This window comes from Micrasema longulum, unplaced genomic scaffold, assembly GCF_059751315.1.
Source record: "Micrasema longulum isolate JH-2025_06_02 unplaced genomic scaffold, ASM5975131v1 h1tg000097l, whole genome shotgun sequence".
Classification (NCBI taxonomy): Eukaryota; Metazoa; Arthropoda; class Insecta; order Trichoptera; family Brachycentridae; genus Micrasema; species Micrasema longulum.
Window position 1 is genome coordinate 799314 of NW_028277303.1, and position 25746 is coordinate 825059.

At 31.3% G+C, this 25746-nt stretch overlaps 1 protein-coding gene across 6 annotated transcripts; it reads right to left on the reverse strand.

The window, feature by feature from the left end:
• On the reverse strand, positions 1 to 25578 carry LOC148284684 (anoctamin-1-like). 6 transcript variants are annotated; one of them, XM_088236266.1, is made up of 14 exons: positions 23412 to 25578; positions 21853 to 22112; positions 18637 to 18794; positions 15930 to 16098; positions 13901 to 14133; positions 12342 to 12502; positions 10895 to 11127; positions 9232 to 9600; positions 8920 to 9057; positions 7327 to 7429; positions 5684 to 5889; positions 3719 to 3886; positions 1714 to 1833; positions 1 to 171 (listed from the first exon to the last, which is right to left on the reverse strand). In XM_088236266.1, exons 2-14 carry the CDS (start codon positions 22069 to 22071, stop codon positions 25 to 27), a joined length of 2424 nt encoding a protein of 807 aa, XP_088092392.1. In that variant the 5' UTR covers positions 22072 to 22112; positions 23412 to 25578; the 3' UTR covers positions 1 to 24. The 6 variants fall into 6 exon arrangements, with proteins under 6 accessions (XP_088092392.1, XP_088092399.1, XP_088092404.1 ...); XM_088236273.1 differs by having other exon boundaries at positions 23408 to 25578; XM_088236278.1 differs by lacking the exon at positions 21853 to 22112 and having other exon boundaries at positions 10 to 171.
• Positions 25579 to 25746: the final 168 nt, after the last annotated feature.

Genomic DNA, 25746 nt, shown 5'->3' on the forward strand with positions numbered 1-25746 from the left:
TTTCCTGTAGGTATTTTGTTTTTATTATCTCCTATTTTTTGACAGTGTAGCTTCATACTTCATTATAATCTCAGTAGTGAGGTAAGCTTCTCGCTTTATTTGGTCCTTTAGTTTACGGGACATATCAGGAATGGCCCACCGTACAATAATTCTTACCACAGAGACCACATTCTGAAAAAAAATCAGATAACTAATAAAAGGTAAACAAAAATATATTGGCTTTTAACTTAAAATATTTATAAACTAACTCTTGCAATTAAAAACCTTTTACCTGTATATAACTTTATTCCTAAATAAATCTCCGAAGACCCCTTTCTTAGTGTTGTTTATAATGCTCATCTCACCCTTACATAATGCAAGGATCTTGACATTTACCAAAATTTTTAAATATAAAAAAAAAATACATAAATAAAATTCTAAACATATCTACTTTTACACATCTAGTAAATGTTGTCACTGTAACTCTCCAAAAAAAGAGACTAAATCTTGTGCTTGGAGAGTAACTTACACTGTTTTAGTAGTTTATTTATAAGAGTTTAAATAAATAATTTTAAATAAATTGGCCAGTTAGTTTTAAGAACCTAGGTGAGATAATAATCATCGTTATTTCCCTATTCACACTCAATGGTGCATAGGTCGCCGCATTGATACTAATATTTCTATGTATCTCTGAGTGAGCCATCCAGTCGAAAGCACTCGTCCTGGGTTCTGGTTCTATTTTTCCCATTGTAGAACTGTATTCTTTATTCGCTCGGACACGGAATGTAAGTCATTACGTATAAATTATGAATGAATTTAATGAAGATAATGGCATCCGAATGAAATACATACAAAGAACCCAGTAAATAATAATGTTTGAGTATATGGTATAAGTTTTGTTTTAGTTTTGCATATCTTTAAGATTTCCAAATGATTTAAAATTAACAATATGTTATACTAAACAATTCCAGTCAAATTGTATAGGTTTAAGCTTTAAAAAGAGCCTCCCTACTGAAGGATTATAAGAGACATAAATAAATAAGAAATTGAATTAAATGAACACTAAAAAAACAACTAGATAATATATGAAAGACTATTGAATAATGAAGATATTTCATATATTTTAAAATTCTATTCTATTGATGCTAGTGTTAATGATAATTCAATGTAAGTCTCTCTCTAAGCACAATAGTTTGTCTTTTTTTTGGAAAGGAACAGCAAAAACAAAAATATGATACTATAGTAGTGTTGTCCTCGTGGTGTAATGGTCAGCGAGTTTGCCTATCATTCAAAAGGTTTCGGGTTCGATTCCCGGCATGGTAAGTATAAAATATTTTTTAAAAGGGTGTTTTCACACTAGAATATTTGATAGTCCCTGGACTGGTACCTGAAGCGTAAGACTGATCATCTTACCATCATGTAACAAAAAAATATCAGGATACACTGCGATTGGTGTACCAATGCAAACCCCTATGCACCCTTAGGCGCGGAAAGGGAATGATGATGATAATAGTAGTGTGGTTAAGACACTTGACTCACGTACGGAAGGTTGATTTTACGGAGAATAATTTTTCTAAATCCTGGGTCATGTGCTGTAATTTTTCAATGTAATTGGCTTTCTGGCCTGTTGTGGTCCAAAAAAAAACAAAAAACTGTACTTAGGTATGTGTTGAGACTGAAATGTACAATGTACCTAAATTGTAAATAAATAAATTAAAAAATAAATAAAATTACCTGAAATACCACAACAAAGGCTAACCTAGCCACCAAAACGTGCCAGTATATGTGAGAATGCTGGTATTTCTTTCCATCAGATTCCCAAGGTGGATTTCTGTAATCGCGATACCGGCACATCTAGAAGCATCAAAATTTACATCTACACATAAATATGTACAGTAAAGAAAACGATATAAATCATTCTATTTTGTGCCTCCAAACACGTACGACACTAAAAAAGTTATGATATAAAGTACCTTGGTATTAAGTAATATGAAATAGAAATTACAAACAAATGCTATGGTAAAAAGAGTTAGACAACTATTGATTAAGAAACATTCTCTTTATTTTTTAAGAAATTGAAAAACTGTTTACTACGCAATCATACAGTCTATTCTGCAGTATGGAATCATAGACTGGGGAGGATCTCACATGACAAATTTACGTCCACTTTTAATTGCCCAAAAAACCATCGCTTAAATTATATAAGATTAAGTTTTTCTACTGACATTTCTTGGTGGAACTGCATTTTGATTATAATAATAAAAATACGTATATAGTTTTATTCCACTTTTACTGATAAATTTTTACCAGTGATCGGGTTTCGTTGTGACCGACGTCGTCAGACTGGTGGGAGACTAAACAAATTTCTATGTTATATCCAGAGAATCACTTAATTACCCCTGGGCCCGGGGACATAGCTGTCGATAAAACTACCAACCAGCGGCCCTGTTATAGATTTAATAAAATTTAAATACATGGAATTCAAATACATTTTCATTATAAAACTTCATAAAAATATATCATTTTCACCGGTTTTTATTAAATACATTCAAACCAAAACTTAAGTTTATACAATTGTTATTACTTTATACATAAATTATTTTAATTTAAACTCTTTTATTTCCATAATTATAAGAAGTTCATGATTTACAACCCCTGCATGCACTTGTATTTAAAATAGAAATTTGTCTAGTCTCACACCAGTCTGACGATGTCCGTCACGAAGAAAACCGATCACTGGTAAAAATTTATAAATATAAGTGAAATAAAAATATATCCGTATTTTTATTATTACAGCTTAAATTATATTTCAAAAACCTAGAATTTACCCTTCAAATTACATTTTTAAAGAACTAGATATACTCTCAATTGATGAAATCTTTAAAAAAGCATCTATTTTACAAACTTTCAAAGAAAAAAAACCATCTATGTAATTTACTACATTCTCGAAACTCTAGATTTTCAAAAAATTTAACTTTACACAGATGCAATACAACCGCATATTTGAATCATTATTCATATTACGTTAGAAAAATAACTTCAATAATCTTCCAGAAATCTTAAAATCAATTCAAAATATTAAAACATTTAAATCTAAATAGCCTGAACCAGCCAGTGGAAAGTTGTGTATATTTTAGAACATAATATCTAATTTTAAGGAATCTGTTTTAGATAGTAAAAATAAAATGTAAATAAAATATTAAATTTATATATGTATAAAAATATATGTAAAACTACCTCCCTCTCTAAACACGAGTTTTCACTCTATTAGAAAGGTAGAAATGTTATGACTAATTATGTATGTACCAACCATTTTGTAATGTAATAGTCATCAAGTGAAGATTTTTTTCAAGAAAAAAAAAGATAAATAACATGTGCCGAAACTGGTACTAAGAGTTAAGCAGAATAAACCAATGGGTTGAACATTGAACATGGCAAAAAAAATATCCGCACGCAATGGAACAGACTAGGATTTTATTACTTCTGTTCTTTCTTCAATATTTACAATTTCTATCAGGCACGTATTTGTATTAAGATTGATATAATATTATTTTTCATAGCAAAAGTAAAGAAGTATTCTAAATAATATGTCTCTATGGATAACATACATAACAGTCTGCGATAGCTGACTGTTTCCTGCTTGTAAGATTATAATTTATGAAACTACGAGATGTTTGAACTACATTTGTATTTAATAAATTAATCATTATTTTTCATAGTTTGAATGGTATCATCTCACCGCTATATCTCCATATGATGAATTCGAAGGGGGTCCATTTTCAAAATTGTTAGTATCAAAAAAAGCCAGGGAATGATTCAAAAATCCTTCATCAGTATGATTTTTGTTGACGACCATTATATAAACTAGCCTTGGTATGAAGTTAGAAGTAAATGCTATAATAAAAGCCTGGAAAAATATTTTTACACATATTAGGTAATCGCGTATTCTTTTTTAAACACTTTTATTACATCACGTAGACCACATAATGATTTCGGCAAAATATGCGTTTCCTCTCAAATATTTTTTCGCAAAACAAAGCAAATTTCAGTTTAATATCTCCGAAAATCGAGCATCGAGCGTTAAAACTCTGATCTTCTCCATATTCCAGTTCAAAGAGAGTCAGAGATAAATTTGATTGATGCTTTAAAATATGGTGCTGGAGAAGAATGCTCCGGATTCCATGGCCGACGAAAGGGTACAGATGGGTCCATATTGAATGTGCTGAAGATTGCTCGAAAAGATCCAGATGTCGCTCATCTACCCGATGGAATGACTTAACAAAATTAATGACAATAAAAAGAGAACGATCAAAAGCGATGTTTGCGATACTTATATCTAAAAGAACATAATAATTATTCATTCTTGTTGCCATCATTATTTCTAGCAGGGATGCTGGATTATAACATCCTCGAATCTCGTCGTCAAATTTTTCTTGCGAAACACTTCTATAAGCTGATTTCTGGAAGTATATATAATCGAAATATACTAAGAGAGATCAGTTTGTATATTCCCAATAATTATACTAGAGCGAGATCTCATGCACTGTTTAACAAACACAGAAGCCGTACAAATGCATGTCAGAATTCTCCCAATAATAGGGTAATTCGCTTACTGAATATGGCTTTTGCGGATTATATGTATCTATTTTTCTGTACATATCGACAGTTTAGTAGCTATCTGTTTTCTATTCATTAACAACTAACTTATATTCACAGTCTGCATTACGCAATGGGTTCAACAGCCCGTAAACTACAACGCAGACTACAATTTGTCAATTATATAAATAAAGCTAATGTATTTCTTTAAGACAATTAGAAACATCATAAGAAAAAAAATACAAGGCACTTGGCTAATCTCATTTAGAATACGAACTAATGGGATGGGGTTTCGCTGCAGCTACACATCTAAAACGAATTATTAAAGCACAACAAGGCATCATAAAAGTTATTCTCATAGTAACAATAAGATTATGTATTTAAAAAAAATAATAACACTGCATGGTCCTCAGAACAGATTGAGTCCAGGGTTTCAAGATTCGCGGGCAAACGCGCTTACCGCTACACAGGAAGGTATACAAAGAAACATCTTTGGCAAATTAAAATGTTAATCGTATAAGTAAATTAGTTGATGTAGACGTATTAGTTGGAGTGGATTATTTTTTAAAATAAATTTTTGCTTTATGATTTACCCAAATATTTCATTTTAAAGGCCATTTTAAATGAGTTGTAAATAACTCACTATTAGAAAATGGGAATCAAGTTGGGGTAATGATTCAAACCACGGACCTTTGATCCGTGAGTCCGAGAAACTAGCCAAGGGACCACGATCCGTTTTAAAATTAAGAATACAGTTCTGTGTGTGAAATAGAACAAGAATTCTGGATGTGTGCTTTTGACTCGATAGCTACTCTGGGATAAAAATCCTGAATAAAGAAATCGAGTTAATATAAGTCCGCTTCGTAGTGTAGTGGTTCACCTACCGTGCTTGAGGTCCCGGGTTCGATTCCTCGAAAGGTACATGAAATATGGTGAATGAAGGTGGTTTTACACTGCAATATTCATGTTCCTGGGCTGGCACCTGAAGCGTAAGGCTAACATTAAGATATACGCTGAATTTGGTGTACCAATGCAGTGCCCCAGCGGACATGGGTATGATGATGATGATGATGATAATAAAGTTGACGTAATTTATAAAGTTTCTTACATTGACGATCACGGCTAGTCTGCCTAAAACATCCATTATGTAATACCAGACTCCAATGTCCTTAGCTCGTTGAGGGATTGGTCTCCTGTGATTTTTTAAAAACTTTTTAGCGTCGCGTCTTAGTTCCAATATATTTACCAATAAAGCGAAAATCGGCGCCAGAGGAAAAGCCGCTACGAAAATTGTAACAAAACCATACTGCAACACTAAAAAAAATATATTTCTTTGTCAAATTATCATAAATATTTTTGTTTGCTGCAAATTATGCGTTTTGTTTCAAAACATTGCCTAAATTTAATGGCTAATCTAATCAACCGGATTTCTGCATTTCCGGATAACGTCTGGCACTCATGAATCCAGATAATTAGAGTTTTACTGCATGTTAAGACGTTTTTAAATTAAAAATAATAATTATTAAGCGATAATGTGAAATTAATGAGAGCACCAAAGCTCTGTTCGATAAAATATTGGTACGTGAAAAACATGTTTTAATAATGTGAATCAAATGACATACGTGTTTCTTTATATTTATAACTAGCGGACCCGACAGACGTTGTCCTGCCCGAACGTTAGCAAAAGACTTTTCATTGATAAGTAGGTACCTAGATGCTTGTTTGTGATTAAATTCCAAAACTAAAAATTGACCATATTAAAAAAAATATTGAATTTAAGTAGGTACTTGTTTTTGGTTGAATTCCAAAACATAATATAAATATGGCATTCTTTTTGCAAACGTCAAACTCCGGTCGTCGCACCAACAAAGGGGTGTAGTTATGTTAAAATACAATTTTGTAAAATGCATTAAATTTAATATTTTTTTAGTGTTACCAAAAATCCAATAAAAAGAAATAATGGGTAGAAATTTAAAGGAATTTAAGAAAAGAATCTGATTGAGATCCACAAAAAACAAATGCTGTTTGTAAACATTCAAAAACAAACTTTTTTTATACACAAAAAAACAATATCTTTCCATTTTTTTGCAAATGCATTCTCCTCGAACGCAACCCTGGTAGATCGATGAATAAAACATTTATGTTCCTAACTTATTTATTACATATTCGGTTGAAGATTTTAATATTTACGAACACGCACAGCGCAAAGATCTATATTTTTCTGAAAACTGCACGTAAATCGGTTAGGCCGTTTGGGAGGAGTACGGTGACATCACACGTACAGAGGAATTATATATATATATAAATATAATGTAAATATGCATTAAAATTGAGTTATTTTTAAAGCCCGTTGAGATTATGTAAAAATTATTTCCGATAAGTCATTATTAATTTTCCCCCATAAACGCAACAGATCCATAGTTGAACCAAAATAAAAATCCGTTTAAATAAGATGGCATTGATGAAAACAGGTTCTTGGGCACTCAAAAAATAACATTGTATCTTTCAACACTCAATACTAATATAATTATTTACTTACTGAAGTATAATAAATAGACAAGCAAATATTGTGTTGCCCTCAACAATTCAAAATGTAGAGATAGCAAATAAGGATACACATGCGAGCATTCGTGTGAGAAAGATTTGGTAAGCTTTTTCAACAACATATGTAGTTTATGTGATACCCAAACCGCGATCTACTATCGAGAATAATAATTACACTTATGACCAAAAGAATTCTTTGTTACTTACCTATTTCAAGATATTCATCAAACAGACCCCTTTCTGGCCATTCCTGGAGACGATAATCTTCAGTCCACTGATATTTCTTTTCGAATGATAAGTTTTTAACAGACTGCAATAATTCAAATTATAAATCATTTTATCAAACGAAATTGAAAACGGATGTATTTTTTTTTGCTTTATGATTGCTATATACATAAATCTATATGTCTGTGTCCGGGTGGATGAAGATCACAGTTCAGTGTGTAAAACAGAAGCAGAATTCTAGAAGAGCGCTCTCAAGTCGATAGCTACTCTCAAGTTAAAATCCTTAAAAAGGAAATCGAGTGGTGAAAAATCCACCACAATCAAAGTGATTAGCACGTTTGTTTACCATGCTCAAGGTTCTGGGTTCAATTTCTAAGGGGGAGTAACATAAAATATTTGTTAAGGTGGTTTTACACGGATTATCATTGAATTAATAATAGTCAATTTTGATCATATATTATAATTCTATGCTCATCATCTTATCTTCCTGTAACACATGATTGAGAGATATTGCATGTATTTTTCCAATGAAGTGAGGGATACGCCTTCAGGTGCAGATTAAGGGTTAGTAATGGTAAAAATCCGTATTAAATTAGCTACCATATACGATTAAAAACTTATATACTTTTCATCAAAATTAATGAATTTTTAATATCTTAAGTAAATGTTTTATGCTACTGAATATATGTGGGAAATTCATGAAAAAATAATACTTATTTCAATTATTACTACGTATTCTTGAAATTGGGTATTTTCATGGGGATTTCGCAGTACATGATAGGGAAATATCATCATATACACAATTTTTTGGATTATAAATGAAAAAAAAATGAAATACTGTAGTATAAAAAAAAAAAATTGTGTTTATTATTATGAAAAAAGTATATATGTTATTTAAATTTCGCGAAAACGGTTCAAGGCATTGGCCACGCCCCTAAAACGTCACGATTCGGTTAAATTTTGTTGTTTTTGTTTGTCCGTTTAAATTTAAATAAAACGTCGTCACGGACCTTGACGTTACAATTGTCAAGGCCAAACATGTCGCGTTTTCGTTGAGACGTCTCTTTTAACAATTTTAATTTAAAGATTGTGAATGTAAAGATTTTTCCACAATATCCATATTGATTTTGAAAATACAAGTAATTTTCAATCCATTTTACATACTTTTATCGGTATTCGCAGCATCTGAGATTTCCTTATTATCATAATACGATTTGTTTATAATGTATCTATACCTCACTGGGAAATCTATTAATGCATTTTACGTGTTAATTATTTTTTTTTAATCAGTTTTATTAGACTGTATAATTAATACACATGCACAAATAATACTCATAACTATACAGTCGTGAGGTTTTTGACATTTAAAAAATTCAGTTTTTCCTAATAAGAATAATATATTATAAATATTTAAAGCATTTACTTTGTGGTCTAACATTTTACAAACATTTGTGTATACAAATATTTAATAACATTTCTTAAAGGAATAATAATTTTAAAACTTATGTTGAATCGATATTTTTTTAATGTCAATATTATTACGGATAAATCTAGTTAATTTTATTTGTTCCTTACTTGAAAAGACTTCAAAACTTTGAAAAGAGTCATCAAAAGGTTCTTTATAAAATGTAGGAGATACGAAAGAATCTTTCTTCCAACCATCGTTATAACTAATTGAATAAAAATTTCATGAAAACATCCCCCAGGGCTGCACTGAAAACATGAAATTCCGTTTTTATTATTGCTTACAAAAATTTTGTAATACGAAATATTTTACGCAATATTTAAAACACAAAATATTCTATTTTTGAAAAATAATCAAAATACATTTTATTGACAAACTATTAAAAAAATGAAAAAATAATGATACGAGTACTAGCAATTTACCTCTTCTTGGCGGATACCAAATATTTTGTTGTAATTTGAAGGATGGCCCACAAATTTTCCTTTGAAGAAGGCAATGTAAAATATTGACGAGAAGTTGTTAACAAATTGAAACAAAAATATCTTCAATGTCAAACTGTCGTCAACTTCTGTTTGCGTCCTTAAAAGTTCTAGTTCCGTCAAATACCACGCAACTTTTCCGTAGACGAAATTGAGGATTGTAATTATTACTAAATTAAGGACCGCTGCACTAGCTGGGATGATCACATCCTTGTATACAATGTTTTCCTTTGAACCAAATATAATCTGAGATTTTGCCAAAGACATCCTGTAAAGAATTATGCCAAAAACAGCCGCAAAAGTCAACGCCACCTGAAATTACAAAAATTCGGATTTTGTAAAATACTGCCCTATGCCCTTTTGGATACGAATAGGAGTATGATGAACAATCAAGTAACCGAGAAATACGTGATTGGTCTTATTTAAAAAAAAAAACTTACACTTTATTTTTATGTACAAGACTGATGTTTTATGACAAACAAAGAATAGTGTATAAATTTCCCCTACAAATAATAAACATGTCAGTATCAGTCAGCAAAATAAAAAGTCTTAACAGTATCCAGACAAACTATAAGGTATAAGCCGACTATTGACACTAAAGTCTTTACTGTTTTATTTTCTAAAGTAAGTACAAGTAACTTAATAAAATTAATGGATATTAGCTATTGTTTTTATTTATTAGAATAAATATTTTGTATTTTAATTACGTCTCTGTAATTTTTATATTTCTGTTTTGATCACATATTTAAAAAGGGTCATGAACCTGTTAGCTGTTCAAAACATTTATTTGGATGGTACAGTATACATAACTTTTGAAATAAATTGATATATTTTTCATTAAACAATTCCATCGAAACCCATGAAATATTATGTTATATGGTCCAGTTGAATTCAAAATCGTCTTTTTTCTTATCATTTTTACCATTCAAGAAATTAAGAGCAATTCAGAGAAGTTTGTAGGCTGCCCCAAAAGTCTTTTTAAATATAGAGGTATGGCATAAACAATTCTGATTTATGTTGATGTGTGTAGATTGGCGGGGTTTTTTTTTTCATCAGAGTTTAATAAAATCATCTGACCATGATGCAGTAATTAATAAAAGTATTATAAAAATAAAATAAATAAAACAACTTTAATTAACACATTACAACAGAGATGAAGAACATTTAAGAGAAGGTTATATAGAAGTCTGGGCATCTACAGGGCTTATGACCTGTCAATGGCTGGTTTAAGTGGCCACTTTATCCAGTATTTCCACCCAGTCTTTGTCTACAAAAATTTGGACAAACTCAAAATATTGTTGAGAAAACAAGTTTAGTTAAAAAAAAGGCGTAGCATACTGATAAAATAAAATAGAATAGAATTCATTAGTATAGCTTGATAAACAAGCTTGTATAGCTTTGAAACCGGTCGGTAGAGAAAATACAAAATAAGCGGTTAAAAACAAAATTGTTTTATTTTTTTATTATAATGAATAACCAAATATAAAATTTCTATTAAAATAAAAATATTATTCTTGAATTTGTAAATAATTTATTATATTTTACTTAATTGTGTCAACCAGGATAAAAAGCAAGATGTGATATAAAAAAAACATGTATTAGTTACCAGAAATAGTACTACTGTGTAGCTCAGTAGCATAAACGGCACCCTAACTCGCCAGAAGGATACGTCTGGTTCAAGTCTCTGGGTAACAACATTTAGTCTCTTCTTCTTGGAGTCCTTCAACTTGGCTAAATATTTCGGTCGAGGGTGTTCAGCTTCCAGATCAAAACCTGTAAGACCCCATTTATGGGCTATTTCTGCTGAATACCGTTTCCACATTTCCAGATAAAGGGATCCTACAAGTGAAAATATTTTATTGATTGTTAAGAAATCAATTTGGCGAGGCTTAACACGTAAAGTTGAGTATGCTTAAGATTTAAAAAAAAATATCTTTTGCTGTATGATATTTTGCACTATTTTAGTTTCGAATTATACATACGTCGACCCATTTCAAGTTCTGTCGATAGTTAAGTGACCTTGTCGAAACCGGTAGATGCAAATCTCGATAATAAAAGCTGTTTTTACTATTTGAAAAACAAAAAAATGTAAAACATGTGAAATACATGACATTTAAAAATAATACCGCCATGTTAATCTGTCTTATATGTACGTCGTAGTAAAATATGTTGTTAGTTGTTGCATACCGATTGCCCCATATTACATATCTAATTGATTTGTTCATTGGCAAGACAATCAGTCTTACGCCTTAGATACCTTTCATTAGAAATTGTAAAATATTTCATTAAAAAACATACTTTCAACACATATTATATTTTAGTGTTTTAGATTTCGGAACCCATGATCCAAGGAACCGAATGCATTAATGCGGTTAACATTATTTAGCGTAAAAGCATAAGAGGCTTCAGTCTCCCGGAAACGTGATCTGTAACTAACCCCTCATTAGGGCAAACGATCAACAAAACTTTTTTTTTATATTTGCAAAAAAATGCGATTGCGACATCAAAAGCATGTATGTGTTTTCTAGTATAGTAAAATACGGTTTTTTAAATATGGTATGAAGGTTATTGTACGTTGTTTATACGTTTGTAAGGCTTTCACACTCATGGATGAACATATTAAGTTCTCCAAATCGCAAGCCATTTTCAGAAAGAGTGTCCAAGTTTGGATTTTGTCTTATGGAAGAGACCATTGCAGGAGACTGCTGCGAGATATTGCATAGATTTATATACTGCTAAGCGTGTTGTCCAGATGTTCATTGAAATATCTATGTTTATGTAATAATTTTGGATTTTTATTTTTGTTATTATTTAATATGTACATGCTTCCACTCTCCATTACATTGTATCCCAACTCAACACAGGGCTCTCGGCCTCACAGAGTTTGGAATACGTTTAACAAAAATGCAATTGTATTTGTATGAATAAATAAATAAATTTAAAATGTTTAAGAGTACGCAGAGAGTGGTGCAGTGTAAGTTTCACCGAGGAAATACCGATTTCAGTAATATGCTTATTTTTTTAAAAATCTTGGCAGAATATTTATACTTTACCCCAAAGTGACATAAATACTGCAAAAGTAACAGTGTAGCTATTGTCAAACATGTATGTAAGTTTAGCTTGGATACAGGAGTCGTGTAGGTTCCAATAGTCGCATAGAACGTTACATTGGGGACACATTGTTATGTTCAGATTGGTGTCACAAATGTCGTTGCTGAAATAATAACAAAAAAATAAAATAATTCATTAATACGATATATACTGTAGCTTGACGGTCATTTTCCATTTTCAATATTTATGATTCGTATTTCTGCGCTTCATTTTTTCTAACAATTTTTGTAAGTCGAATGTTGTGTACAGGTATTGAATGATATTGACCCAAAAATGTTTTGTTTGGATTGTGGCCCTGCGAAAGTATTTCGGATTCCAGATCAGAGGTTTAAAATGGGCGTTACACACGACAGTTTGAATCCACCCGGCACGAAAAAATAACATAAGGAATTGATTTCTATCATTTGGGAAAAATTTGTTAATTATTTCATAACCCATCCTAATTTTACTGTGCCGTGTGGATTTGAAAGATACTTGGAAGCGCAGATATGAAATGGACTATACGATATCTGCGCTACCAAAACTTGATCACAATTTTCTAATATATTTTCAAAAATATTATTTTCAATACATTGACGATTATAGATATTTATTGTTTATTTATTTTAAAGAAACAAACAGTCGACAGTGATATAGTAACATAAAAAAAAATACAGTTTAATGATAAACCAGCATAAGAATCATACATATTATTAAATTGTGTAACAACAAAAGGGTGTGTTTATGTGTATTTGTATAAGAGTAAGTGTAAATGTGTGTTTTCTGTGTATTAGTGTAGGAGTAAGTGATCAGGTGTGTGTAAGTGTGAGCATCATTAAATAGTAAGTGAGATCGTATCGCAGCCAGAAATGAACTTAGTCTTAATTTATTCTTAAATAAATTAAGGGGTATGTAAAATATATCTATGGATGGAAAAAAAGCATTATATTTAGAGCAAGAATGGTAGAGGAAAGAGTGTTGTGCACAGTTAGTACTACAGACTGGCAGATGGAACAAACACTTATTTCTTGTCACGCGAAATTGAGATTAATTTTGGAGAGTAGGTTAAAAGAGTCTACTATATTATTTTATAATTTAGGTAAATAGCATAATTAAGATACAGTATTTATATGTCCGACAATTTTTTTGTTAAAAGTAAATATATTAAGATTGGTTATATCGTAGGTATTTACTTTAAGTAAATTAGGTATCTACTGGCAAATTAAGTAAAAACATAATAACTCTGCATAGTTTTAGTAGATTTTTTTATTCTAAATTAAACGAATAACCCGCTAAATACATCATTCTAATACTACAATATAGCTTCTTTAAGTGTTTTCTCAGCATCGATAAGTGTTTAGAAATAAGACATCTTATTTTAAAATGGCTTTGCGTAAATTTCCGTATTTAGATTGAATAATTCCATGACGCGGCGCTGTATGGAAAACAATATAAACAGCGGTTATTTTTATGTGTCCACAGCTTAAGTGCGGAAACATTTAGGAAACTATAATTTTCTCACCTATAAGAGTTTTTATTGAGCGATGTTGCGCCAAATACGAAGCAAATTATACCGAAAATCGATGCAGGAATCAGCATGTGGGTGTAAAACCCAAACCACGCAAAATAGAGAGCGAACTTTATTCCAAAATAATCTTTAACAATATCTATCGGTTGAAAATGCAGCCAATTCTTCATAGTTGCCCATGTCGAAATAAGCAAAGATCTCTTGGTTTCAGGATCAGAGTAACAGCCCTGGAAAGAAAACCGATTTTATTTCAGAAATGAAAACATTACTCATTGTATTATATCTGGTTAGTATTCCATCTGAGAGGGGTGCAGTGTTATTATACAATGTTCATTAGTCCATGAAAATTTACCAGTCACTCACAACCTCTAAATTGTTTGCAGAATGACAGTTTTTCCTAGGATGCTATTGATCCGAAGCGAACTTGATACTTATTCCTCAGTGCCTATAATTGCAATTTAAAGATGCACTTTTTTAACTCTTTTTTGAACAGCCTCGCCACCAGAAAAATCGATGTAATTATAATTTCCATATTCGCATCATTGTATAAATTACGTTGTATTATTCAAATAACTCATTATTAGTTTTCAACAATGGTTTCCAATACTGACAGTTCTATTTTGAGATTTTCGTGATCCGATCATCCATGTTTTACAAATTTTAATTTGATAATTTCATTACTCCATTTACGGAAGACAAAACTGACTGTAAATTTATGAGTAGACAAGTGACGTATTATAAAACGGAGGTGATTATTATTTATATTTAAATCATTAACTTTGTGGTAAAACATTTTAGTAAATGTTATTAAATATTTGTATATAACCACTTACCGTAAGTAGACATATAAAAGTCGGTAAGTGGTTATATCATCATCATCATCATCATCAGCCGTCTCTTGTCCAATGTTGAACATAGGCCTCCCCCTTTAGTCTCCATATTTCCCTATCCTGAGCCAACCGCATCCAACCACTTCCTGCAACTCGTCTTATGTCATCAGACCACCTTGTCTGAGGCCTGCCGACACTTCTTCTACCCGTTCTGGGTCGCCATTCCAGGACTTTTTTGGTCCATCTAGAGTCTGTGATTCTGGCTATATGACCAGCCCAGCTCCATTTCTGGTTGGCAGCCCTATGGACTACATCGGTGATCTTTGTTCTCGCTCTAATCCATGTATTGGTTTTTTTGTCTCTCAACGAAATACCCAGCATTCTCCTTTCCATGGCTCTCTGTGTCACTGATAATTTGTGTAAATTTTTTAAACACAAAAGTTTCACAGCCATATGTCAGTACAGGGAGAACACAAGCATCAAAAAGTTTCTTCTTTAAGTAAATTAAATACTTCGGAGATTTTAGGATATATGAGAGCTTACCAAAGGCGGCCCATGCTAAACCTCGCCTGCTTTCTATTTCTACCTCTTGATTATCTTTACCGAGCTTTATTTCATGTCCTAAGTATATATATATCTATCAATCTTTTCAATTATTTCTCCATTTACTAAGATGTTACATGATTGGTTTGCATCACTCATTACTTTAGTTTTTGAAGCATTCATTTTCAAGCCTATTTTCAGGGATGCTGTATTAACTTCGTTTATCATGTTTTCGAGTTCTTTCTCATCTTTAGCAAATAGGACTATATCATCTGCGGATCTGAGATTGCTAATGAGTTCGCCGTTGATGTTAATACCCCTGTCGTTCCAGTCAAGAGTTTTGAAGACATCTTCCAGAGCTAGTGTAAATAATTTTGGGGATATTGTATCACCCTGTCTTACTCCTCTTCTTATGCGGAACTTTTCGCTTGGTTCATGGAGCTGTACAATAGAGGTGGCATTATTGTATATGTTTTTTAGGAGTTCTGAGTACCTGTGATCCTCTCTACAATTATCTAAACTTTTCATTACTGCCCATATCTCTACAGAATCAAAGGCTTTCTCAAAATCAATGAAGTTATATATATAAGTGGTTATATACAAATATTTATTAACACTTATTAGGAGGTGATTAATTAGTTCATACTTACATCATGTAAAGGAAAAGCTGCCTTATAGGTGCCATTTTCAAGCAAACGTTCTATCCCGAAATCAAATGCTGCCCCAGGATCCATACTGTAACTTATTCTTTCTAGAATAAACGCTACAACGCTTATCTTTACAGCCTCCGGAAAAAAAACAGCATCATCTACATCGAATCTGAAATGATATTAATATTTTTTACGGTATTGTTATATTTTTATAAAATGGCGTTGTATATTATATTTTACGGTATTATACACCTAATCGAAATAACCCATTTAACTTAGTTATGCAGAAAGCAGCCAGTCCACAATTTAAAAATGATATTAGTGTTATCGGGTGTAGTGATGTCAATTCTATGTTTTGCTAAAAACAGCCAGGCCGCTTTCATACCAAAAACTGTATTAATCACCTTCTGAAAATAGTGCTGATGACAAAAACGGGATTTTTCAATTTGCAGAAAACACCCACAGCACTAGAAAAATATTGCGGTATAAATCCTGATAGGTAGATTAATGGCTCCAGAAATCTAGTTCTCTTAAATAAATTCACGTGGATAAATACATAAGTATTTCAATTTTTTAAAATTGAAAATGGCTGTAATATAAAAATATGTTTTAATACAGAATGCTCATTCGTTCAAAGTTTGAAGGGGGTATAATTCAATATTAGATTCGGCTGTTTTCTGCGAAATGCATATTTTAGGTTGAGTGGTCAGCCAGACTTTTAAAAATCACCGAAATTCCTTTAACACATAATTAAATTACTTTTAAAGTTACAGACAGTATAACTCAAAATCTCTGACGTACAACAAGTAGACACGTTATTATCTTACTAACCGCATACCATATTTAGCAAGTATTGCGTTTTCTTCAATAATAATTTGAAATTAGAGCTAAATAATCACGATACAAACATTAATGTGTTTTTTTTAACATAGTTTCTTAATTAACATATTACAACAAAGATGTAGAACATTTAAGACAAGGTAAAATATAAGTCTAAACATCTAAAAGGCTTATGACCTGTCATCGGCTGGTTTAAGTGGCCACTTTACACACTGTGTAACATTCACCATTCTATCCATATTTGAACATCTATATTCCTTCAATTCTCTCATCTATTGATGTTTGTGAAGTATGCCTAGACTTCTATATTACCTTGTCTAAAATGTTCTTCGCATATGTTGTAATATGTTAATATTAACAGCTCCTGAGGGAGTTGACTCCAGTCCTCGTCTACAAAAATTAGGATAAACTCAAAATATTGTTGATAGTTTCTTAACAATGTTTAGAGTGTAACCAAATGTTTGCAGACAGGCTGGATTTCCTCCCTTTAGATCTTAATTAAACTAACTGGTTTAAGAAGAGGTGCAAAAATTGGAAGATTGTTTTCAGGCGTTGCATAGTAATTGATTCAGCCAGATGAACCTCACCCACGTGATAAAGGTTTTAGTTCTTTTAATTCACAAAAGTCAACAGATGGAAGAGTTGAGGAAACGTGGAATCGTGTGTAAAGTGGATACTCAAACCAGCCAATGACAGGTCATAAGCCCTGTAAATGCCTAGACTTCCATATTCTCCATTCAAAATGTTTTCTCTATTGCAACAAATTTACATATTTTCTTAGTTCATATTTGGCTGGGAGCTGAGACAGCCCAATAGGCCCTGAGCCCCACTGTGGGTTGCCCAAATATGCTCCTCGTAACGAGCTTAGGTCATGGGCCAGGAAACAGAGCGTTATGCTCTGGCGAAAAGTGCCTGGTCAACATCATGCGAAGGAATTGATAAAAGGGTACTCGCAAAGGTTTGCCTTCGACCTGATAAAGCTCAGCCGAAATCAAGTGAGGGTTATTACTAGAGCCCTTACAGAGCACTGCATATTGAACAAACACCTTGCTAGAATGAACTTTTCCGAAGCTTCTAGATTTAGGTTCTGCAATGCAGATGAGGAAAAGCCTGTACACATTATATGTGAATGTGATGCTTTACATCATAAAAGCAACCTCATTCTCGGGGAACCACTGGTTAAACCTGAGGATATTAAAGAGCTCGACACCTAACTTATAGCCCGATACTTCACGGATCTGGGCATGGAGGGGGAAATTTTACAAAATGTAATCTCTCGCCTTCCAGACAGTAGCCAGGCTCTTTATAGACTTGGGCTTGGAGGGCGAGAACTATTCACGGGGACCCGTCACAATAGATCTTCACAGGTCACAGTGACGTCAGGAGCTTGAATGACACTGACCCCTATCTCTAAAAATAAGAATAAGAATACTTCATTTTTATGTTTTCCTCGATAGCTATGACACTGGTTGTCAGTGTTTTTATTTATGTGCTGAATATATTTTTTTTAAATAATAAAAATACAAGAAGTTATCTGTTCCGCTTTTGACTGTTGTGATTGAAATTAAAGCATTTTCTCATCACACATGACGGCATGATTTTGCGTAGTATGTAAATAGTACATCTGATTACGATGAAAGTTCATTAGTGAATGAGGGCACGGAAGGTAATTACCAACGAACTGAAATCCAATTTTTTTAGCGCTAGTGTCGTGTCTTTTTAAATATACGTCATTGTTAAAATGAATTTCATGATTCGTGTTGTTTAATTTGAAATTAATTCCTGTTTTGGTAGTCACATATAATTTTTATATTTTAAATATTGTTTGTGATTTATTCTCTAAGTAAAGCTGTTTTATTTTACATACAAGTAGAGTTTACTTCTGTCGAATTCTGCTGTCAGTTGATATTTATTTTCTGTGAAATATTCAGGATCAATATTTACGAATCTCAATATGGAGTAAATATTGTTTCTTACGGTGTCCAAAAAGTAATGATTTTCAAGAATTTCTTCCTGCCCAGGAATCTGAAAATAAAAAAATTTCTTCGTTTAAAATAAGGAATATTTTTGGTGTAATTTACATATCTTAATATTATTATTTTAGCTATTTTTAACTAGTCATATAAATTTATTCGAAAATAGGAAGTAAGTTGTAGTACCTACTACCCACTAGTAATTATTGTGGTATGGATGAACGAAACTCAGACTTCTGAAGTCTTCGGCATTATTAAATTTTGTTTTATGTTTGTGTTTATTTTTATGTTTATGTTTATGTTTGTGTTTATGTTTATGTTTATGTTTATGTTTATGTTTATGTTTATGTTTATGTTTATGTTTATGTTTATGTTTATGTTTATGTTTATGTTTATGTTTATGTTTATGTTTATGTTTATGTTTATGTTTATGTTTATGTTTATGTTTATGTTTATGTTTATGTTTATGTTTATGTTTATGTTTATGTTTATGTTTATGTTTATGTTTATGTTTATGTTTATGTTTATGTTTATGTTTATGTTTATGTTTATGTTTATGTTTATGTTTATGTTTATGTTTATGTTTATGTTTATGTTTATGTTTATGTTTATGTTTATGTTTATGTTTATGTTTATGTTTATGTTTATGTTTATGTTTATGTTTATGTTTATGTTTATGTTTATGTTTATGTTTATGTTTATGTTTATGTTTATGTTTATGTTTATGTTTATGTTTATGTTTATGTTTATGTTTATGTTTATGTTTATGTTTATGTTTATGTTTATGTTTATGTTTATGTTTATGTTTATGTTTATGTTTATGTTTATGTTTATGTTTATGTTTATGTTTAACAACAACAACAACAAACCATCACTCCGTTTCTCCGTAGGGGTAGGTAGAGAGGATAGAACGCCATAACACTCTATCTTGGCATACAGACCTCGCTTCCTCTACATTCATACATCTTCTCATGCACGCACGCCGATTATTCATACTTTTGACATGTCCATCTTCAAGTATTTGATGGACTTGATCGTGCCATGTCTTTCTCGGTCTTCCTCGTTTTCTGCATCCATCAACAGCTTTCCAGAATATTTTTATATTTTCTTGGAAATATTTTGTCATTTTTATTCCCTCACTTTCTTTCAGTATTTTTTTTATTTCACACATGCCTTGTTTTACTCTTTTCTTACATTCAATATATACACTTTTTAATGCGGCATACTTACTGGTATCTGTTTGACTGACTGTTAACAAGTTTAACCATGCTGTCTTCTTTTCTTGAACAAGGTTTTTTATTTCATCATTCCACCATGCATCACCTTTCTTTCTTCCTTGTTTTGCCACACCGCATACTTCCGTTGCTGATTCACACATACTTTTTTTCAAACAATCCCACATATCATAAATGTTCATAATTTCTCCACACTCCCCTATCAATCTACGATTAACCACGCTTTCAAATTTATCTTTCATGTCATCATTTTGAAGTTTTTCAACTTTTACTCTAGAAGGCGCCTGTATCTTACGGGATTTTGACCGCCATCCTTGGAACAGTATTACTCTTGATACTACCAAGAAGTGATCGGTTTCCATTTCGGCTCCTCTATATACACGCGTATCAACTGTTATAGGTTTCAATCTAGAGTCGATGACTACATAATCGATAATAGACCTTTCGTTGCCTTTTTCCCACGTATACTGATGGATTTCCTTAAGATCAAAGAACGCATTGGACACAAAAAGGTTCCATTCCAGACATACTTCTAGCAGCTTTCTTCCATTATCATTCTGCCTTCTATCCCCGAACATACCTAGGGCCGACTCCATCCCGTCTCTCCGAGTTCCCACCCACCCATTTAAATCTCCCGTAAGTATTACTCTCTCACTATCTTTATTTCCATTCATTACATTCATCACACTTGTCCAAAACTTATCTTTTTCAGATTCGCAGTCAGAATTCACAGGCGCATACCCTATTATTAAAATAATTCCTGTCAATCCAATCTTGAATCTGACAAATATAAGTCTAGAACTTATAAAAACATACTCTTTCATACACTCTATCATTCTGGGAGACAGAAACGCGGCAACACCCTGGCAGGCTCTGTCTGTATCTGGGACCCCAGACCAGAGAACCAACGCGTCACCGTGTTCCATCGAACCGCTTCCCTTTTTCCAACTTTCCGTAATACATAATATATGCAAACATTTATTCCTCATCACATCACACAATTCGTTAATTTTTTCACCCATACGTCCCCTTAAATTCCATGTCGCAACTCTGCATTCTTGCGTTTTCCTCCTCTGTGCGCCCCCACGGAAGAAGCGACTTTGTTGTTTATGTTTATATGGTAGAATGGGCTCTGCACTATGTATCTATTTTACTGGAATAAAAATTTTAAAAAAATTACAGCAGATACAAACGACTCATTAAAATAAAAAAACGTTTGTTTTTAAAATACGCGACGATTTTCAAATAAACTGCGGATTTATTCACATTACTTACGAATATCAAAAAGTCTTTAAAACACGATTAAAACTTAATTTACCTGGTAATGCTTTTATTTGTTTATTGTTTTAAATGCACATTTTCTTACAGTTTCAATATATTTTACAATCATTTTTTAAGCTTTGGGAAACCAGGTTGGTTTTCACCTCCTATGTAGTTATTAGCATATAAATTTACTGCCACAGAGAGGGAAAACATTTTCACAATCATTGTGTACAAACATTTTGACAAAGTAAAAATATTTTCAATTGTTTCAACTAGTATAAAATGAAGTATAAAAAATTGATAGTAATTTTAGGCGTTGCTTAGTAAGTGAAATAATTCAGCCAGATAAATCTCACCCACATCAATATATGTTTCAGCTCTTTTACTTCAATTGAGTCAGCAGACGGAATAGTTGACGAAATATGGATGTTCAAACATAGGCAGATGATGAATGTCACACAGTGTGAAAAGTGAAGGGTTAAAAAAGCTAATGACAGTTCATGAGCCCTGTAAATGCCTATAATTCCATATTTCCATCTCAAAAATGCTTTTGCTCTCTTTTGCAATAAATTTCTATAATATAGTTTTTAACATTTTAATTTGGCAACTTACGTTTCTCATCGGTAATCTGATTTTCATGATTTCAGCGTATCTGCACAAAACTTCGTGTGTTGCATGTACTCTTACAAAACAATTCTTACTATCTTCATTTTTAGTGAGAACTAATCCCTCTTCTTTTAAATTTTCTTCGAATACTTCTCTATACTTGTCTTGCACTCTGCTACTATCAAATGGGTTAAAAACCAACACAAAATCATCGGATAACGTCATTCTATCATTGTTTTGAACAACTTTCAATAATTAATATTGATCTGAAAATGGTTAAACAAACGTAAAAACCTTTCATTAGGTACATATTTTTCAGCTCGTGGTATTATGTGGTTTAAATAATATTTTTTTTAAAGCTTGAGTATTAAGTACTTTTTCCGAATAATCGTATGAATACTTAAATCGGGTTGTGGTCCCGTGGCTAGTGTCTCGGACTCACGGATCAAAGGTCCGTGGTTCGAATCCCACTCTACCCTAACTTGATTCCCATTTTCTAATAGTGAGTTATTTACAACTCGTTGAAAATAGCCCTCAAAATGAAATATTTGCGTAAATTATAAGAACGCAAATATTTCTTTTCCCTTTAAAAAAAAAAACACAAAAATCGTTTCGGAGCGTCTACATAACCTAAAACCTTTTTTATTTAAGTCAAGTTTATTTGATTTTTTATTATAAATAAACGTAATTCAGAGTTGAATATTTATAATTGTATAAAGGGAACTAAAATAATTCACAAGCATAAAAATAACTATTTTTACCAAAAATGCATGCATGCATCAAAATATTCCTTATGGTAATAAAATAACAATGCTTTCATTCAAAGATTTCTAATCTTATCTAGTGTACCGAATTCTCCTGAAAATCCCTTCAAAATAAATAAATATTACTTTAATACCAATATAATATATGTAAAGTAGTATTGTAGTCTGAGAAAAAAAAAAATGGAACCCTTTTACATATGATTTTTTTGGTTTTAAATGTGGATTAAGTAATGTGAAACATAGCCAATTGCGAGATAAAGGTAAATAAAAATTTAGAAAAGTCCAAAAGAGTATATTTTGTTATCTTTCAGTCTGTTTATAGGCAGCTTAAACACTCTTTTTTTTGTTCATAACAGTGGATAAAAAATATGTGTACTCAAATCATTTATATTTATAAAGGGAGTATTTGACAAAGTACAAATATGACACATTGTCGGAATACGGGAGCATATAATATAAATTAACGTAAAAAAATAACTGTTATTATGATGTACTGATATATTGATAGTAACAAAATCACAAAAAGCTGAACTAAAAAATAACCTTTGTGCGTTTGCCTAATTAAAATTGATCGGTTAGCTTTTAACCTCACAATTAATCAAACTTACTACATTAATCCAATGCAGTACACATTGCATATTAATTCCCTGTTACCGTGTAATTTCATTAAATAAATTAAAAGCTGACTACACAGTTTATCCAATAAAAATGTAAATTTGAATATAGCAAATCTAGAGTTTAAGTTAGCACATATTTATGTATTATGTATGTTGTGTAGTAAATATTAAAGTTAGTACCTACACGCGTGTAAAATAAATTGTAGTTTATCATTATTTTGATCACTGTACACTTTAAAACTATCTTGTAATTTACAATCACCGTTTTAATTCATTATTTTTACATTATCATTCACTTTCTATGTTAACAGATATTTTTCTAATGTAAATGTACGACAAAGATGATTTTTTATCTTATCTAGAGAAAAGGACGCCATTTAAAAGATAAAATAAGATTATTCGATTATATGCTATTACAATTACGATTATATGCTATAAAACTTCTTGTCATAAAAATCGTATTCTTATTCATGAGGATCGTCGTTTGGTCATTTTACATGACATTCTTAATGGACGTTTTGCTCTGGTTTCTGAGTTGGCCTTTGTATCTGGCTACCGCACCCGTCACGCAAATTCGTCTCTTTTCCATATTCCAACAGTTCGCACGAACTATGCACAGAACTCTCTTTTGATTCGCTTGGCGTGTAATTATAATGATTTTTTTAATAGCACAGATATATTTAATTGTAGTAAACCCACATTTAAAATATGAATTCACAAACATTCATTTTTCCTAAATTCTATTTCTTAGAAATAATTTGTTTTTACATCATGAATTTAAGATGTTTCTATTCACTCGTATCAAATACACACTCACCCTTTCCACAAACCTACCCTCACACCCATGTACCCTAACACACATATTCACGCACCTACCAAGAGCATACATACTCTACCCACGCATCTTCACCCTCAAAAACTAATCTTTATTAATATCTAACTGAACTGGATTTTTATAATTGTATTTATGTGGAAAACTTATTTACTTTATTTTACGTGTTTCTTACAATGTGAATATATTTTTCGTATTACTGTTATTTGAATTAATTAACAAAATTAAAAAAAAATCGTAAAAAAATAATTAAAAAACTAAATGATCAACGTTGAGAAAAAATGCTTAGGATTAAACGTTTATTCGGGGGAATAAAAATTCCTTAGATATATGATGTAATCTGTTTTTCCACGATGAAATTGTCTGTAGAGTAATTTCATGGTAACTCATGTTACATTTAACTCAAAAACGGAAGTGATATACATGAGAAATAATAAAATATTTATCATGTATATCACTGTACATTGAACAACGATTAAGGAAATATTTTCAGTTAAACAATAATTTAATTGAGGTAATCAAATATTTTTAAAATATTTATTTTGCTTTGGTGACGCACGTTCTATTATGTGCCGTAAAGTTCTATGAGTAGTTATGTAATGCTGAAACTCTGTTTTGATTAAACATGTAAAAAAAAAAATACCGAAAGTTTAAGGGAGTCTTGTTTAGTTTAATAACATTGAACAAATTTCGCAATCCATACAGAAAAATAATGAAAAAAAATAAAACAAAAGTAACTCACGTTTCATGGTTTTGGTAACTCACGTAGCATTATTATACAAGTCATATTTTTCAACAAAATTCGTAAGGATGCTACGGAATAGTAACATCATCAACTTTATAGTCATTTTGAAAAAATATTAATGGCAAAGATTTACTAATTTGTGCCTTAACTTAATAATGGAATATCATCTCAGGAATCTTCCGACAAGGAACCATAAAATTAATAATATAATTAATTTTTTATACCCGATTATTTTTCATTTTTTTGCACCACAACAGGCTAGGAGGCCCAATTACTGTGGTGAATTATAAGCACGGAACACCCAGGCTTGAGAAAAATCACATTTTAATATTTGTGCTCTCACAGGGAATCGAACCTGGAACCTTTCGTGCGTGATTCAAGTGCCTTAACCACTAAGCCACAAAGTCCGTTGGCGTGTTGGCAGAAATGACATTTTTCACAAGTTTTCTTTGTCTTTTGGCGATGTTTAAATGAAAAAAAGTTTGTTTTTTTTTCAAATTTCCCATTTTCCAATTTTTTTCCCATGAACAGGCCATGTCTTTGTGGGATTTTTTGTTTACTATTTTTACTGTTTATATGTCTTTCATTGCTAGGTAATTATGCTTTATTTATTGAATACTATGTTTTACCTCTTATGTTTATTGTAAAAAAAAAAAAAAATTCATGTCGCATTTTCATGGAAACACCCTATAATGTAGTGATTATTTTAATTAGATGTTTTTGTGCACACATTTATGATATTTAAGCATTGATAAATTTGTATATAAAAAAAATAATATTACATGTAATTAGTAAATCCTTGGGGTATTTGTAGTATAAACTTAACCATGAACATTTTTAAATATTTTTTATATCTCTTGTTTATAAATCATAACACACAAAGTTATTTTAAAAACAATTCATAAAACATTTTGTTATTTTTATTCTACAGATTTGTATAAA

What these genes read in the sequence shown, in the direction of transcription:
- LOC148284684 (XM_088236266.1), bottom strand. Translation starts at nt 22,071, where the DNA reads ATGACGTTATCCGATGATTTTGTGTTGGTTTTTAACCCATTTGATAGT. An exon ending in GACAGAAGTAAACTCTACTT is followed by an intron (nt 16,099 to 18,636) that starts GTATGTAAAATA and finishes ATATCATTTCAG; the next exon opens with ATTCGATGTAGATGATGCTG. An exon ending in CAGCTTTTCCTTTACATGAT is followed by an intron (nt 14,134 to 15,929) that starts GTAAGTATGAAC and finishes TTTTCTTTCCAG; the next exon opens with GGCTGTTACTCTGATCCTGA.